This window comes from Myotis yumanensis, unplaced genomic scaffold, assembly GCF_028538775.1.
Source record: "Myotis yumanensis isolate MYYU_CA2020_CCGP unplaced genomic scaffold, mMyoYum1.0.hap1 SCAF_3, whole genome shotgun sequence".
Classification (NCBI taxonomy): Eukaryota; Metazoa; Chordata; class Mammalia; order Chiroptera; family Vespertilionidae; genus Myotis; species Myotis yumanensis.
Genome location: NW_027223754.1, coordinates 108,493,823 through 108,512,747, shown reverse-complemented (window position 1 = coordinate 108,512,747; position 18,925 = coordinate 108,493,823). Strand labels below are relative to the sequence as shown.

At 42.1% G+C, this 18,925-nt stretch overlaps 1 protein-coding gene across 1 annotated transcript in view; it reads left to right on the top strand.

Moving 5' to 3' along the window:
• The first annotated feature begins 16,233 nt into the window (after positions 1 to 16,233).
• FGF9 (fibroblast growth factor 9) overlaps positions 16,234 to 18,925 on the top strand; it is a 63,832-nt gene continuing 61,140 nt past the window's right edge. Inside the window, exon 1 of the mRNA XM_070409298.1 lies at positions 16,234 to 17,229. Coding sequence (XP_070265399.1) covers positions 16,953 to 17,229 — 277 coding nt within the window. The 5' untranslated portion in view covers positions 16,234 to 16,952. The remainder of the gene's footprint in view (positions 17,230 to 18,925) is intronic.

Here is an 18,925-nt window from a genome sequence, read left to right as displayed (position 1 = left end):
GTTTTTCACATGAGAACTGATTCAAAATACAGTATTCTCTCCATAGTTGGGTATACTGAGAAACATTAAGGCATTTTTTTTTTGTCCTTTTACTGTGTGTTCAACACAAAGTAAACAATGCCACACTAAACCCCAAATATGGTCAGTCAACTAAAACACATATATTATCCAATTGCAGCATGGTGGTGAAGAAAGTATCGCCACTGTTGGCATTTTATTTATTTATTTATTTATTCATTTATTTTAATTTAAATTCTGTATTGTTTAAAGTATTACATATGTCTCCTCTCCGCCTCCCCCACTGACCTATCCCCAGCCACTCCCACTCCCCAGCACATGCCCTCACCCTCCTACTGTCTGTGTTCATTGGTTATGCTTATATACATGCATACAAGTCCTTTGGTTGATCTCTTACCCCCTCCCCCTGCAACCCCTTCCTTCTCTCTGAGGTTTGACAGTCTGTTCGATGCTTCTGTGTCCCTGGATCTATTTTTGTTCATCAGTTTATGTTGTTCATTATATTCCACAAATGAGTAAGATCATGTGATATTTATCTTTCCACTAGAGGCCCAGTGCATGAATTTGTGCACCAGTGGGGTCCCTTGGCCTGGCCTGCGGGATCAGGCCGAAACCAGCTCTTCAACATCCCCTGAGGGGTCCTGGATTGCGAGAGGGCGCAGGCTAGGCCGAGGGATCCCACCAGTGCATGATTGGGGCCGGGGAGGAACGTGGGAGGTTGGCCAGCCAGGGAGGGACCATGGGAGGGCTACAGGGCATGTCCAGCCTGTCTTGCTCAGTCCTAATCAGCTGGATTCCAGCATCAAGCTAACCTACTGGGTGGAGCGTCTGCCCCCTGGTGGTCAGTGCATGTCATAGTGAGCGGTTGAGCAGCCTTAGCATATCGTTAGCATATTACACTTTGATTGGTTGAATGGATGACTGGACGACCAGACACTTAGCATATTAGGCTTTTATTATATAGGATGACTGGCTTATTTCACTTAGCATAATGCTCTCCAGGTCCATCCATGTTGTTGTGAATGGTAAGAGTTCTTTTTTTTTTACAGCAATGTAGTATTCCATTGTATACAGGTATGACAGTTTTTTAATCCACTCACCTGCTGATGAGCACTTAACGCTGTTTCCAAATCTTACCTATTGTAAATTGTCCCACTATGAACATAGGGGTGCATATATTCTTTCTGATTAGTGTTTCTGATTTCTTGGGATATATTCCTAGAAGTGGGATTACTGGGTCAGGTGGGAGTTCCATTTTTAATTTTTTTAGGAAAGTCCATATTGTTTTCCACAGTGGCTGCACCAGTCTGCATTCCCACCAGCAGTGCAGGAGGGTTCCTTTTTCTCCGCATCCTTGCCAGCACTTGTAATTTGTTGATTTGTTGATGATAGCCATTCTGACAGGTGTGAGATGGTACCTCATTGTCGTTTTGATTTGCACCTCTCAGATGATTAGTGACTTTGAGCATTTTTTTACGTGTATGTCTCTTGGCCTTCTGTATGTCCTCTTTCGAAAAGTGTCTATTTAGGTCCCTTGCCCATTTTTTGATTGGATTGTTTATCGTCCTTTTGTTAAGTTGTATGAGTTCCCTGTAAATTTTGGAGATTAAAACCCTTATCAGATATAACATTGCCAAATATGTTCTCCCATGCAGTGGGCTTTCTTGTTGTTTTATTGATGGTTTCTTTTGCTGTGTAGAATCTTTTTATTTTGATGTAGTCCCATTTGTTTATTTCCTCCTTAGTTTCCATTTGCCCTAGGAGCTGTATCGGGAAAGATATTGCTACGACATATGTCTGATATTTTGTTGCCTGTGGATTCTTCTAAGATTTTTATAGTTTCCCATCTTACTTTTAAGTCCTTTATCCATTTTGAGTTTATTTTTGTGTATGGTGTAAGTTGGTGGACAAGTTTCTTTTTTTTGCATGTATCTGTCCAATTTTCCCAACACCATTTATTGAAGAGACTTTTTTGACTCCTTGTATGCTCTTGCCTCCTTTGTCAAATATTAATTGAGCATAATGGCTCGGGTCGATTTCAGGGTTCTCTGTTCTGTTCCATTGGTCTGTATGTCTGTTCTTATGCCAGTACCAGGCAGTTTAGAGAACAGTGGCTTTGTAATACAGCTTGATATCTGGTATTGTGATCCCTCCAACATCGTTCTTCTTTCTCAGGATTGCTGAGGGTATTCGGCGTCATTTTTATTCCAGATGAATTTTTGGAGAGTTTGTTCTAGGTGTGTGAAATATGTTGTTGGCATTTTAATGGGGATTGCATTGAATCTTTAAATTGCTTTGGGTAGTATGGACATTTTAATGATGTTGATTCTACCAATCCATGAACATGGTATATTCTTCCATTTGTTTATGTCTTCCTCTATCTCTTTTTTCAGTGTTCTGTAGTTTTCTGAGTACAGGTCTTTTACCTCTTTAGTTATGTTTATTCCTAGGTATCTTAATTTTTTTGTTGCAATGGTAAGTGGGATTTTTTTTTTTAGTTTCTTTTTCTGTGAGTTCATTATTGGCGTATAAAAAGGCCATAGATTTCTGGGTGTTAATTTTGTATCCTGCTACATTGCCGAATTCATTTATAACTGTCTACAGTGATTTGGTTGGCTGGGCATGGTCACCATTCCCTACTTTTCTTTAAACTCATGCTATTTGTTTATTCTTGATATTAATAGTTTATCTTCTTGGCCTCGTCAGTTCATGAATGAGACCCATTCTTCTATCCCTCTGCTTTTAAAAAAAAATTACAGTAATGCTAGGGGAGAAGTTTTGGGCATAGGGACTTTCTGGATGTCCTTTAGAGGCTATCACATACATACTTCTGACCACCTTGCTAAAGACTAGTTCAGCTGAACAGCAATGACTTTGTCACAGTGAAAGGAGCTTCATTGAATTCCTACAGCTATCTAGAAGAAGTGCTTAAAGATGTTGCACAAACATGTCTTTGAAAGGCCAGTTTGGAAAAGCCATCCAGAGAGCTGGTAAGAATAAACATATATTTTCAGTTCTGTCATATCGAGAAGCCAGCATAGTTTTCTGAGTTTATATACCAGCATAATTTGTAGAGTTAATGTGCCAGAAAATTCACATAGGGCATGATTTTACTGCTATATATATCTTTAGAAAACTGTAGAAAGTTATTATTATTATTTTTGTTAATCCTCACACGAGGATATTTTTCCCATTGTCTTTTAGAGAGAGTGGAAGGGAGGGGGAGAGACAAAGAGAGAAACATTGACGTGAGAGAGAGACACACATCGATTGGTTGCCTCCCACATTATCCTGACTGGGACTGAGGATTGAGCCTGCAAACCAGGTACTTGCCCTCAACCAGAATCGAACCTGCAACCCTTCAGTTCACAGGCTGATGCTCTCCAGTGGTTCTCAACCTTCCTAATGCCGCGACCCTTTAATACAGTTCCTCATCTTGTGGTGACCCACAACCATAAAATTATTTTCATTGCTACTTCATAACTGTAATTTTGCTACTGTTATGAATCGTAATGTAAATATCTGATATGCAGGATATATTTTCATTGTTCATGACCCACACAGGTTGAGAACCGCTGTAAGGGCTGGAATGTTATTTTTGATTTTGAATTTTCTCCCATCAGTGGAAAATGCTGCCTAAGGTGATTGTTTCATAAATGTTGTAAACCCACCTTTATGAAGATCTGAGATGGTAATTCACAAATAACTTTAAATCTCACCTTGAATCTGTCTGCATTCATGCAGTCTTGTAAATGAAGACTAAGAAGTGCAAGTCAGTTATTGAAGACTGTTGTTTAGCCTGGTGAATACACTGTCATTTATGCTTACGTGTTTAAAGAGAATGTAGGCAAGCTTGGTCTCAGAAGAACTTGGAAAAGCCCTCCTGGCATTTCACATGGAGAGTCATGCCCAGGTGGTGGTAGGCCTTCAGAGAGTCATTGCTGAGTCAGGTACCCTAGGTACCTATGTCACAGCTTTGGTACAAGCTTCAATTGAGACAGTGAATGTGTAAGACCTTTGAAAACTAGAAAACACCATGAAATTAAGTAATTTTCTTAATTTCAAAAATAAAACATGAAAATAGTACTTTGGCTAATATGTTAGCTGTTGGAGGCAGGTTGGTAGTCCTACTGCAACAAGTAGGGAAAACTGGAGAAATTACAAAAATGACCATTTTAAAGGCACCATAGATTTTGGAAGAAACAAGTCCTAGATGAACTAAAATTAAAGAGAGATGAAAGTTGTTCCAAGGTAAGCTGATGATTAACAGCTGTTTTTGCCTGAGGGGCCTTTGACTGCACACAGGTTGAGGATTGGACTTGGCTCAGGCTGAGGGTCCTTGTGAAGGAAAGAGAAACCTGCAAAACTCTAATCAATAGACTGCTAGTGTGATAAACCAGAAACTTAAGGGGCTTCAAACTCAGAGCTGGTTTTCTCCTCAAGATATTTGTTGAGTTCTTAGGATTCATAGGATACTGGGGAGTGGGGCTGAATGTTTCTAAAGAGCAAATGAAACCTCCCACGGACTTATGTTCCTAAGAAACACTAAGCCTCTAGAGCAGCGGTTCTCAACCTGTGGGTCGCGACCCCTTTGGGGGTCGAACGACCCTTTCACAGGGGTCACCTAAGACCATCGGAAAACACATATATAATTACATATTGTTTTTGTGATTAATCACTATGCTTTAATTATGTTCAATTTGTAACAATGAAAATACATCCTACATATCAGATATTTACATTACGATTCATAACAGTAGCAAAATTACAGTTATGAAGTAGCAATGAAAATAATTTTATGGTTGGGGGTCACCACAACATGAGGAACTGTATTAAAGGGTCGTGGCATTAGGAAGGTTGAGAACAACTACTCTAGAGGATGGGGCCTGCTTCAGGCACATGGTTGTTCCCCCTTTAAGGCCTTTGCCAGATTTTGAAGCTTTGTGTGGCCAGGAAGCTAGAGAACTGGTTTGAAAAATCTCTAAAGGGTAGAGATAGATTTCCTGCAATCTTTCAAGTTTGAGGAAATGACACGAGCCAGGCTCTCCATCAGAAGTGTAAGAGTGATGCATCCAAGGAACAGGGGCCAACCAAAGGTCCATAGAGTCTTACTAAAACTGTGGCCCAACCCCAACCCATTTCAATTCCTGCTGGAGTCAGGTGCTCAGAGAGAATAAAAGGGACATATTCTCCAGTGGAATCATTATTGTTAGCCTCCATTTTTCTTTTTTTGTTAACCCTCACCTGAGGATATTCTCCTCCATTGACTTTTAGAGAGAGTGGAAGGGAGGGAGAGGGTTGTGGATTGGACTTGGCTCAGGCTTAGTGGGAGAGAGAGAGAGAGAGAGAGAGAGAGAGAGAGAGAGAAACATCTATGTATCGATGTGAGAGAGACTCATTGATCAGTGGCCTCCTGTATGCGCTCTGATGGGGCCGGGGATCAAACCTGCAACCCAGGTATGTACACTTGACTGGGATTCAAACCCATGACCCTTAGGGTCCATGGATGACACTCTAACCACTGAGAAAAACTGGCCAGGGAAGCCTTCACTTTTCTAAATACAACATCTGACATACAATCAACAATATTTAGACATGCAAAGAAGCAAGAACATATGAATGATGATAAAGAGACAGAAGAAAAACCAGCAGAAGCATATCACATGATAAAACTATTGGAGTTAATAGATAAAAATTTTTAAATGATGTGTGTGTGTGTGTGTGTGTGTGTGTGTGTGAGAGAGAGAGAGGTGGAAAATTTCACGAGAATGGGAATCTATTAAAAAAATCAGATGAGCATTTTAGAACTGAAAAAACTGTTGTCTGAAATTAAGAGCTTAGTGAAGTGGCTTCATAGTAGAATGGTTATAGTGAAAATTAGGATGAGTGAATTGGAGGAGAGATTTAAGAAAATACTCAAACTGAAGTACAAAGAGAAAAAATGAATAGAAAACAAAACAAAATTGTCTAACATATACATTACTGTAGTACCAGACAAAGAGAAAATGGGGAATAGGCAATATTCAAAACATAACGAAGAAGTTTCCCAGGCTGGAGAACATCAATTCTTTATTTAAGAAGCTCTTTAAACACCTAGCAGAATAAAGACACAAAAAATTATATATAGTCACAACATATTAAAGCTGCTGAGAAGTCAAAGACGGCCCAGCTGGTGTGGCTCAGTGGTTGAGCATCAACCTATGAAACAGGAGGACACTGTTCGATTCCTGGTCAGGGCACATGCACTGGTTGTGGGCTTGATCTCCGGTGTGGGGCATGTAGGAGGTGGCTGATTGATGATTCTCTCTCACCATTGATGTTTCTATCTCTCTCTGCCTCTCCCTTCCTCTCTGAAATCAATAAGTATGTATATTAAAAAAAAGATGAAGGTGAACACATTTCTGACAAAACAGGGAATTTATGGCCAATAGACTTAACTAGAAGAAAAACTACAGAGTTCTTTAGGCAGAAGGACAATGTTTCCAGATGAAAACTGGAAAATGCAGGGGAAATAATGCAAAAGATAAATACCCTTATCTTCTTTTTAAATAAATTTCTCTTTATCCTTCCTCTTCTTTCTTTTTCACTCATCCTTCACCAAATTTATTCATGGCTTTTATAAATTTAACTCACACCACTAATATTTTATTTTTCTTAATATAATTTATGCTTTTGTAAGTTTTTCTATTCTTCCTATGTCTTATGTTTTTAGGTAATTATTAGACAGTGGTAACCTAGCCCTAGCTGGTTTGGCTCGGTAGACAGAACATTGGCCTGTGGACCAAAGAGACCCAGGTTCGATTCTGGTCAAGGACATGTACCTTGGTTGCAGGCTCTTCCCCAGCCTGGACCCTGGTCTGGCTGCGTGCAGGAGGCAACCAATTGATGTGTTTCTCTCCCATCGATGTTTCTCTGTCTTTCCCTCTCTCTTCCACTCTCCCTAAAAATCAATGGAAAAATATCATAGGGTGAGGATTAACAACAACAAAAAAAGGTGTTAACTTGGTAATTATCAATTGAATCACTAAAAAGCATAGGACTATAACAAATGAAACAGATATTAAACTTAGCATTCTTGTTAATGATAACAAAAAGCAAAGTTGGAAAACATTGAGAATATAAACAGATAACTCAGTGGGAGACATTACAAATCAAGCTTAATTTGGGGAAGTAGTAGGGGTAGAGAAACCTGGGAAAAACACAGTCTTGGGAAAGAAGTGAGTTACAGAAACACTGCTTAGAATTATGATTGCATTGTATAGTGTATGGATTCTTTTGAGGGAATCATCATCAATCACCATGGGTGTTCATCACACTTGGAATAACACCCAATTCTTGGAAAACATTGTTTAGTAGAGAGGAAAGGGCTACAGTTGTAATTTGGGAAGTCTCAGCTAATGGATTGTTATTTAATGCCTTGGGCGACGAAATCCTCTTAGAAGTGAGTACAGAGAAGAGATCTGAGGACTGAGCCTTTGGACACTAAACATTGGATGTTGAGGAGAGGAGGATGCAACAAAGGATATTGAGAAAGGGATCTGTGAAGTAGGAGGGAAACAGAGAATGTCTAATCATGGAAGATATGAAAAACGTGTATGAGAGCCAAGAGTGATTCAAGTCAAGTTCAGCTGAGAGGGCAGTAGAGTAGGTTGAGAACTGACCCCAGAATTTGTTTTGTTGATCATTAATTTCAGAGAATATGGGCAGCATCAATGAGAAGTAATTTGCTTTTTGTTTCCAATCATCTATGGAGAATCCTGAGAACATTCCATCAACTATCAGGAAGAAGCAAATATTGAAGAGGCCTTTAGAAAAAAAGGGGAAAAGAAGCTATTTTCCCTTCAGAGGTTGAATGTAAAAAATCCCTAAGCTAGCTATTTAACAGGAAAAAAACACACACAATTTTAACTTAAGTTCCACAGTATATTAAAGCAGCTGAGAACCCAGGATTTGATGTTGGAAATCTGTTAGAATCCTGCTCCATCACTTCTAGCTATGTGACTTTGATCAAGTGTCTTAACCTCTCTAAGCCTCAGTTTCCTCAACAAGCAGAGATAATAATGTCTAATTCATAGCATAATCAAGTTTAAATTAAATGATGTATGTGAAGTTCTTTCTATATAGTGAGTGTTTAATAAATACCATTGTTATTATACCACATGTATCTTTTAAATGTTGTTGTTATTATACCACATGTATGTTCTAAAAGTAGGGAAATAGGCAATAAAAAAAAAGTTAAAATGGATTATGCTGGAGTGACCTAAAGGAAAGTGAAGAAAAATGGAATTAAAAAGGAGGTCACATTAGGAAGTTGGGTAACTTTGCTGGCCATGAGGATGAACTTGGAGTGGGAGGCATGATATTTTGAACCAGCAAAGTGACGTAACACTGGGACAATTGTAAGTGAAGGAAGTGCCAGGACTTCATCAGCCACACTTTATGAGAAACAGGGAGAGGCAGGAAGGTAAAATGGAAAGGACAAAAGCTGGACATGGCTAAGAAAAAACAAGAATTACAGAGATTCCTTGGAGGGTGGATGAGTTTGACTTGATTGCATTTTCAGTGATGTGTCAGTTTGTGCACCTGGGCTTGTGTGGAGGAAGGAGGGCCATAATTCCAACATTCTCTGCAGTTGCTCTCAAGATCTTTGCATCACCCACTGTATTTCCATTCTTCAAAGAGCAATATGTAGTTATTTTTAAAAATCAAACTGTGTTTATGTTTTTGTAAACAAATACTACATTTATGTGGATAAAAAGGTAAGAAAGTTCATATATTAAAATTCTCCATCTTGCCCTGAAGGCAACCAAAACTATTATATTTGTTTTTTGTATATATTTCTAAAGATTTTACTTATAAGTATAAATATAAAAGGTTATCCATTATAACATAAATGATGGCATACCATATACATTGTTCAGGGTTGTATTTGTTCTTTAGCAATATTCTTTGGAGATTAGTTTATAGCAGTATACAAAAAGCTTTCCTATTTTTCCCCTCTTAACAAGTTGCTTAAGATTCTATTTTATGGATTTATTATAATTCTTGTAGCCAGTCATTTTTGATGAACGCATGGGCTGTTTCCAATATTTTGCTAACCACAAAGAGTATAACAGTGAGGTATCTTCTACACACATTATTTTGCACATGTCTGTGTACATATTTAAATATTTAAGTTTTCAGAAGAGAGATTGCTGAGTCAAAGGAGCTGTGTATTTTAAATTTTAGTAAATATTACCATAGTGCCCTTCATAGTCTGTGTCAATTTTATCTCCACAGTAATGTGTAAGAGTGCCTGAATTCCCCAAACTCAAACATAGTGTTTTATGTTATTTTTATTTGTCAAATTTATAGGTAAAAATGGCATATCAGCACAGTTTTATTTTTTATTGTAAGTGGAGTTGAGTATATTTACTAATGTTTAAGAACCAGTTGCATTTCCTTTTCTGTAAACTATTTTATTCTATTGTTAGTATTTTTTTTTCTTTCAACACTTGAAATATTTGATACCACTATTTTCTTGCTTGCATGGTTTCTGAAGAGAATTCTGATGTAATTCTTATCCTTCTTCCCTCTAAAGGTAAGGCTTATTTTTTCTCCCTCTCTGGCCTTTTCCAAGATTTTATCTTTGTCTCTGATTGTCTACACTGTAGATATGGAATATATGTTGAATATGATATACAGTGTAGATTTTTTGGTATGTATCCTACTTAGTTTTCTCTGGGCTTCCTAGGTCTGTGGTTTAGAATCTGTCATCGATTTTGGAAAATCCTGAACCATTATCACTTCAAATATATCTTGTGGGGTTTTTTTCTTCTCATTCTTTTCTTCTGATAGTCCCATTCTGTGTATGTTATACCGTTTGTTACTATTGCACAGTTCTTGGATATGCTGTTCCATTTCTTTCTTTTTAAAAAATCTTTGCATTTCAGTTTGAGAAGTTCCTATTGACATCTGATCAGGCTCCTGATTCTTTCTTTGGCTGTGTCCAGTCCACTGATGAACTTATCAAAGTCATTTTTCATTGCTGATACAGTGTTTTTGATTTCTAGCTTTTCCTTTAGAATCTTTTCTTTAATCTTAATATTTCTACTTACATTACCCATCTGTGTTTGAATGTTGTTCACTTTTTCCATTAGAGCCCTTAGCATACCAATCATGGTTATTTCAAACACCTTGTGTGATAATATCAAAATTTTGACCATATCTGAGACTGGTTCTGATGTTTGCTTTGTCTCTTTACACTGTGTGTGTGTGTGTGTGTGTGTGTGTGTGTGTGATTACCTTTAGCATGCTTTTTTTTTAAAATTGAAAGCTGGATATGATGTATTGGATAAAAATTACTGCGATAAATAGGCCTTTATCTGGCTAGAAGTAAGGATGTTTTTACTGTTTGCAGTAGCTGTGGTGTTAGCAGCTGAGATTTCTTCCTGTGTCCTTGTGTCTCCGCTGTTGTCTTTGAGTTTCCCTTGAGACTCCTTAAATGGGGTCTGACTATTTAGAGTATTTTAGCTCTAATCCCTGTTATTATACAGGAGCCCTGTGGAGGTGATGGTAAGGTATGGGGGTAGGGGAAGTGTTCTATAGTCCTATGATGACACCTCAGTCTTTCAGTAAGTCTGCCTCAGCTGGGTGTTTCCCTTCATCCACATTGAAGGCCCAAGGGGGCTAGAGTTAGATTTTCCCCTTCTTGCAGGTTGGTTAGGTGCTGGTGAAATAGTTTACCTTGAGGGATGACTTTGTTAAGGAGAACAGAGCACTCTGGGCATATTTTAAAAATGGTTATGTTTCCCTACCCCTGAAGGAAACAGGAGATTTTGCTCAGATTTAGTTAAAAAAATTTTTTTCAATTACACTTTACATTGAATATTTTGTATTAATTTCAGGTGTATAGCATAGTCTCAGATTTTCTCAGTGAGAACTTGGTACTGGTAGGGCTTCTGGAGGTAAATCTCGGGAAAGTATGGGGGTTTCTTCTGAATTTTTAACTCTCAAGCTTCATTATAGTTTAAAGTGTTTCTACTGATACTGGTTCCAGCTATGGGTTTCTGTTCCAGAAAGCTATAATTCTGTTTCTATTTTTCTGTCTTTCCAGTTTTCAGGGCAGCAGCTTGTCCTGTGACTTCAGTTCTTTTTTAAAAAAATACATTTTTATTGATTTCAGAGAAGAAGGAAGAGAATGAGAGATAGAAACGTCAGAGAGAATCATTGATCGGCTGCCTCCTGCACGCCCCACATTGGGGATTAAGCCCACAACCCGGGCATGTGCCCTGACCTCCTGGTTCATAGGTCAATGCTCAACCACTGAACCATACCTGCGGGCAATTCTTTGATAGATCTAATAGTTGTTGACTTTCAGTTTTTCAGCTATTTTTTTGAACAGGAATGATTACTTCCAAGCTCTTTACATGTTAATCTGGAAACTGGAAGTTGTATTTTTCTTATTGGTTTAGGAGCTCTTTATGTATTAGGGAAATTAGTTCCTTATCTTTACATGAGATGCACATTTTTATATTTTGTCATTTATCTTTTGAATTTATGTTGTCCTCCCAGGCAGTTAAATAAATGTTTGTGTGTGTTTGAATTTACCATTTTCTTTTAGACATTTGAAGTCTGTAATGCAATTACAGGTATATCTAGTTTTACTCTGCTGTGCTCTATTGTGTTCCTCACATATTGTTTAGTTTATGAATTGAAGGTAAGACCCTCCACCAGCAAAAACATTAGGACCCACTGAAGGCTCAGAGGGTGGTTAGCATTTTTTTAGCAATAATTATTTTTAATTAAGGTATGTACATTGTTTTTTAGACATAATGCTATTGCACACTTAATAGACTATAGTGTAGTGTAAACGTAACCTTTATAGGCCCTGGGAAACTAAAAGTTTGCATGACTCACTTTATTGTGGTATCCTGGAACCGAATCTGCAGTATCTCTGAGGTATGCCTGTAGTAAGGCCTTCACAACTCAGATTATAAAGGAATTCTTTTATTGTTTCTTTTAGTACTTATTATTTATTTTTATAGCTAAATATTTGGTCCATTTACATTTTATCCTCAAGTAAAGTGTGAAGATTAGGTACTACTTTTCTTCCCAGTTGTCTAGTCAGTTGTTTCAAAACCATTTACTTAGTTGTCCATTTTCCCCCCATTGATTGATTATCATTATTAAATTTCAATATGTATCGGGGTTTATTTCTGTAATTTTATTCTGTTATTGCTTTATCTCTTTTTCATATGCTAATATGAATAATTCATACAGTGATACCACTGTTTTAATTGTGATAGCTCCACAATGTTTAAAAATAATCTATGGCTAGTTACCCCTTTATTTTTCTTGTCAATTTCAAACATTTTTTGGTCAATTTAATTATATAAAATTTAGCATTAGTGTTTCTAATTTAAAAACTTGTTGGTACTTTTATTGTAACAATGTTAAGCTTTTATGTTAATTTAGAAATGAATGCATATTTATGAAATTGAGTTCTTTAAAATCTAAAAACATTATATACCCTTCTGTTCGTTCCAAGTTTCCCTTTGTGTCCCCTAGAGAGCTTAAAATACATTTCTTCATGTAGATCTTGCACATTTTTGTTCCTAGGAATCTTATCTTTTCTTCTTTCCCCTGTTGTAACTGGTGTCTTTATTTCTTCATTATGTTTCTTAACTGGTTGTTTATATATGCATATAATTTATTTATATCTGTATATTTATTTTTTGAAACATGCTATTTATAAAAATTTAAAAGTATATGCTTATTATAATATAGGGCAGTGCTGCACAGTGGGGGTCTGAGGTCTATGAACTTGGCTGCACCATTGATTAGCCCTGTGGCAGTAGACAAGGTACTTAATCTTTATAAGCCAGTTTTCTCATGTATCAAATGGGATAATAATAGTACCTACCTCATAAGGAACTTTTGAGGATTGAAAAGAAAAAGCACAAAGACACTTAGAAGGGTTTCTGGAATGTAGTGAGCAGTTCTGTGCTCTTACATTGAAGCTTAAATCTAGTGCATGGGAGTCAGATGGAGAACAGATGTCAAACTTCCCAACCAGTCCCCTCCAGCCACACTCCTCACTTTCTAAACAGTGCTGGACTGAACTGAGGGCTGCAGAGTGGGTGGGGGAATTAGGGGAATGGAGACATAAGGCTAGAGACCCAATTACACCTTGTTGTAGGAAAGGAATAAAATGATTTGGTGATTTGCATTTGGGGTGTCCAAGGAGATTGGAGGAGTAGATACATGTTAATGAATGAAACAGTGGAAGTGAACAGAGCACTTTTCAAATTGCCACCTTAAATTGAAAGGGTCTTGATAGCTTATAGGCCATTTAAACATACTTGTATCATAAACCCATCTTGGCAGCAGCTCACTCGGTCTATGAGAAACTTGAAATCACACGGAGTAAATGGGTATTGGGGAAGCCAGGTCCAGATCTGCTGATGTATGCTGACGCTCATTCCTCTTCATTTCTCTTTCCTTGTCATTTATTCTCATCTGAGTCTAAGTACTAAATTGTCAGCAGAAAAAACAGCGGACAAACTGGAAGAAGGGGAAACAAGAAGGATTAAAATATTTTGAGAGGAGAGAGCCTAAGAGAGCTTGGGAGCTGCAATAAAGAATAGTATTTGCTGAATATACTATGTGCAGAAATTCCTGGGAACTATGTTAGGAATAATATGATAACAGCAACCATGTCTTAAGTGTCTATTGTGTGCTGCCTGTTTTATGTGCATTTTTTCTTTTATTTTTAATCTTCCAAGGCAGGTGTTATTATGCCAATTACACCACGTGTCTTTAGAAAGCCCGGCCTCAGTCTTCTTGGAGCTTAACATCAATATACTAATTAAAGGATACTTGTAAAACACACCTACAGGCCTGGACATAGGAGCTCCTGATCATGGCAGAGCTGGGAGGGAATTGTGAAGAAGTCAGCCATAGCCAATGGGGTGAGCTTCTAAGAAATGTGATGTGAGCAATGAAAGGAGGGACTTTGTTTTTATATGTGTAATAGGAAAGGAGGGAAAGAAACAGGATGGGTAAGTTAATGGGCAAGGAAGCAAGGAAGTCTTCCTGCAGCTGCAGTTAGGAATGCGGATGGAGTGTGGACTAAGCCAACTGCAGTGGAAAGGGATGCCCAGAGGAGGCTGCCTCTAAGTAGGAAAATGCTCCATCAGCTACTTAGCCTGTTCTCCCATTGCTGCATTGCTTTTTAAAGTGACAGTCACGAGGCTTCAGAATTCTTAAGTGGAAATGGTATGGGTTCATCATTGGCCGACAGTCTAAAACCAGTTCTAAAGAATGTGGTGGGAGACAGCTGGTGGAAATTGCCCGTCCTTCCTTCAGTGGAAATGTCCACGTGCTGCTCGGTTGTCTCCTGATCAAGCGTCTCCCCCTCTCCATCTCTCTTGTCTGCCTGTGTCTCTTCCTAAGTCAGGTTTCATAAAAAAAAGTAATCACCCGGCTCATTGTACCCAAGTGGTCCACGCATACCCCTGTTTAACCCAGAGCTGCTGGCTGCCCGAGATGAATGCAGGCTACGCGGATGGTTTATGAGAAGTGACACTTGCTTCTCAGCTTCTTGTATTCGCCACCGAGCAGTTAATGTGAAAGTCCACAGTGGACGTGACTGCTGGAAATACTGCGGGGCAGGGCAGGACGCTGGTGCTTCATGAGCACGTGAGCGGGACATTCAGAGGCAGCCCGAGACACCCCATGATCCGGGACTGCGGCAAATGGGTGTGGGGATGGAAAGAAGGGAGGGTCACTTCGTCCCTGTCCTTGCTTCTCATCCGCCCCAGCATGTCGTCCTCGCGGGGGCAGGGTGAGGTCGCCCGAGAATCTGCAAATTCATCGCTGCCTTTCATCTCCCATAACCTTCCGTCCTGAGGAGGACAGCCTGGCCCTTCCCCTCCAGCTTAAAGCTGCTGCTAAGGCGGGTCTGACTTCTCCCCTAAAAAGGCTCCGATTCCCCTTCCCGCCGCAGGGGTCCAGTCTTGGCTTAGACTTCGCTTCTCACTGCTCGCCCTGCTGTTTGGGGCTGCGCGCAAGTCTCGCCAAGTTTCCCCATCCAGACCCGAGAGACTGCTCCTTTCTAGGACAATGTGAACAAAGAGGAGCAGGGAGAGGGGCCCGCGGGCGGTTGCGGGGTGAATGTGAGTGTGTGGTGGGGAACCTCCTCCGGGACCCGTGCAGAGCGCACCTAGCCTGGCACTGCAGTGCCCCTTGCGGCTCCGGGCGGCGGGTTGCTTTGTCCCGGCCCGGCAGGGCGCGGAGGCCGTGGGTCGCGAGCAGAAACCCGAGGCCGGCTCTGGAGCCCAGGCTTCCACGTTGTCTCGCGGCCGTAGTGGGGACACTGGACTTGCTTCTCCTTATCCGAGCTCGCCCCGAGTAGCTTGGTCTGGGGAGAGAGGGACCCACTGGAGCGCTCCCCTCCCTGACTCTCCGCGGACGCGCGCAGGTCCAATTCCGGGACCGAGGCGCGTCTTGGGCGCCCCCGCCGCCTGCGTCGCAGCCCCCGGGACCGCGCGGGTAGGACCTGAACAGCGCCCACCGGAGATGCCCGCCGGAAAGGCCGTTCAAAACCGACTCTGAGGCCCCACCTGCGTGTGTGCGTGTGCGTGTGCGTGTGTGCGCGTAATAGGGGTCGGGGGTCTCGTCCGCTCGCCCTTCTCACCTGCATTACTGTTTGCCTGGCAGAGGATTGAAGGAGAAACTGCTGTGTCAATTCAATGTCATTAAATCAGCACCCATCCCTCCAAACTCTATCAACTAAGTTGTATTTTTCATGTATCATTAGAGTCCACGCGAAACTACTTTCCCACTCCTGCCTGAACCTTCATCACTGCGCCGAGCCAGGTTTCGGGGTCCAGGCTCCAGTTCCGCAGGAGAACTTAGAGTCTCAGGACTTGCATCCCCTGCCTCTCTCTGGGCGTCTTTGTAACGCGGGGTGGTCCCGGTGGTCGCGCCCGTCTGGCTGCGCTGGGCCTGCCACTGCGCGTCGGGAAAGGGCAGGCGCTAGGACCACGGGACGCGCGGGCAGCACGGCGCTACCTTAAACCCGGCCCAATGCCGCCGCTGCGCCACTCTGCGCGCCGGCCGGGCTGCGCAGGAGGAGCGCTCCGCCCGTCACCAGGCTGGAGCCCGCGCGGCAACACCTGTTCGCGGCCGCAGGGCGCACGCGATCTGTGGACACGGCTCTCTCGCTCGCCTCTGGCCGTCTGCGCTGAACCAATGGACCTCCGCCGAGCCGCCGCACGATTCCGGATTCCAGCTTTGGACGCCTAAAGTTTTTGGTTTTTGTTTTATTATATTATTATTATTATTGTTTTGTTTTGGAGGGGGGATCGGGAGGGGAGAGTCTTCAACGCCACCAACGTGAGATTCCACCCCCCCACCCCCCACCCCCGCTCTGGAAGGATTCCTGCTGATGTCTGCATAGTCGGTTAGAGTAAAAACGGCGCATGCCTTCCCCGGAGTCAGGACCCGTGGATTCTGACGTAGCCCGTGCATCTTAAAATCCTATAATAACGCCTAGGCATTGAAGTTGCCATGGCCATTCCGATCTGGAACCAAATGGAGAAACTACGAAATTTCTTCCGTACGACCGCCGGCTGGGATGCAGACCTTCCTGCCTGCTAGGAGCCGGGGCTCTGCCCATAGAGATGCATAGATGTGTTTATCAGTGTGTCGGCGTGTGAGTATACAGCGCTGGTTTCTTTAGGCTATTAGTGGTTTGACCTTGAACCTGTACCAGTGAAACGGCAGATTACTTTTATTTATGTATTTCATGGATTGAAGAAAATAACGTGTTTTTTTCCCCTCTCTGCAACCGCAGTAAGGGAGGGGAGTTGAATATACCTCGCCTAAGATTTCCCGGGTTGGCACCATCATTATTGTTTATCCCTGTGCTCCAACAGCCCAGCCTTCTGATGGCTCCCTTAGGTGAAGTTGGGAACTATTTCGGTGTGCAGGATGCAGTACCGTTTGGGAATGTGCCCGTGTTGCCGGTGGACAGCCCGGTTTTGCTAAGTGACCACCTGGGTCAGTCCGAAGCAGGGGGGCTTCCCCGGGGACCTGCAGTCACGGATTTGGATCATTTAAAGGGGATTCTCAGGCGAAGGCAGCTCTACTGCAGGACTGGATTTCACTTGGAAATCTTCCCCAATGGTACTATCCAAGGAACCAGGAAAGACCACAGCCGATTCGGTAGGTATACCATTAACATTCTCGTGTCCGCGCCGTTACACGTTGGGATTATAATTACCAAGAAGGGTTGGTGGCCGGGCGGGGGTGCAGGAAGGGTCTCTCCCTCTTTCTGCTTCTGTCTTGCCAGCTTAAATAAAATAAAATAAAATAAAATAAAATAAAATAAAAGCCCCCGGAATTGCTTTTCTGCCACTGGCACCTATGCAAGTCTACATTGAAAGGCTTTAAATTAAAAAAAATATTTTTTTTTTAAAGAAGGGCATTATTTATAAATATCACATAAGCTCCTCATTCCTTTGAATCAGATACTCAGGAAGATCAGGTTTAGGAATTTGTTTGTTTTTGTTTTGGATGGACCAATCCCAGGAGTTTAAAGCTTTAATCATTAACTACTGAGAACTTAAAAACGCATTTCCTGAAGGCATGTTTTATTGTAATCTGGTGCCCCAATGAAGTTTTTGCCCCCTCCCCCTTTCTTCTAACAAGTATCCTGCTTGAATTGTAAATGAGAGTCTGAACCCCTTCTGCTAGGCTTGCTAGCTGAATGTTCTTTTGGGAGGACTGAAGTCACATTAGATTTGGGAAGGGGCAGGACACTCACTGGGGTTGCTTGTCCTTCTAGCCATCAAATTACCACCGGTCTATAGTGTGCAGCCTAGGTGGGGTTCCTGGGTGACTCTCTGGTGTGAATGTGTGTGCGCTGTGCAAAAGCTGAGAGCTAATTATAAAGAGCATTCAGTTCTGAGGACTTCACTTCCCCAGGAGGGTACTTGTGACTCAGCATGGAGGCTACAAACCGGAGGGCTGGTGACCATCCACCCCTTTCATTTCTGCACACACGTGCTGGCTGGGCTGCCCTGAGCCCAACAGTCAGCACAGTCCAGGTGGGGGACTCTGCTTCCCCGCAACCCCCCCCCCTTACTTATACAAAAAATAAAAAATAAAGAAATAAAAAGTGCCAGTTCGGGCAACCAGGCTGTTGAAAAAAGTTGATTTTTTAGTGGACCCACCTGACAACACTTAAAATGGGTCGTAAAAAACAAAGTCCCGCTGTGATTTTTCTCCCTCAAGCTTTCATGCCAGATGTAGACCACAATCTAAACTATCTGTTTTAGGTTCAGGGGCTGTTGATGAGGCCAGAAGGCGAGCAGGATTCAGGCCTGGGATGGGATGGCCTAGCATTTTGCCCCTTTGCTTCCCGAGCCGCAGCGCCAAGCTGAATCTGCTAGTGCAAAAAATTCCTGGCTGTCTGAAAAAAAAAAAAAAAAAGTGGTAACTCCTGGCCTTGCAATTATTCGGTTGAAAAATACTTCTCCGCTCCCCACCCCGCCCCAGTGGATGCAGCTCTTGTAGTTAGTTGCACAGCAGACTAAACTTTACTAGTGCTGCTCTGGGGCCGCTGTGGGGGCTGCCACCGTTCCCAGCGTTCGCACCAAGGTACAGGCGATGGGCGCCGCCGGTGGGACTGCTGGAGTGTCCGGGTCGCAGCTGCCGTCTGGGGTCGGGGCCGCGCTCACGGGGGTGAGCGGCGAGGGCGGGTGCCTTAGTGCGCCCCGCGGCGGAACGCGGTCCTCGCGCAGTCGGCCGGCAGGTGCCGGCTCTGCAGCCCCGGCCCGTGGCGCTTTCAGCGGTTGCCCCGCCGGCTCCGCGCGGTCCTAACGCGCTCCACATCCGGCACCCTCTACCCGGCTGGTGC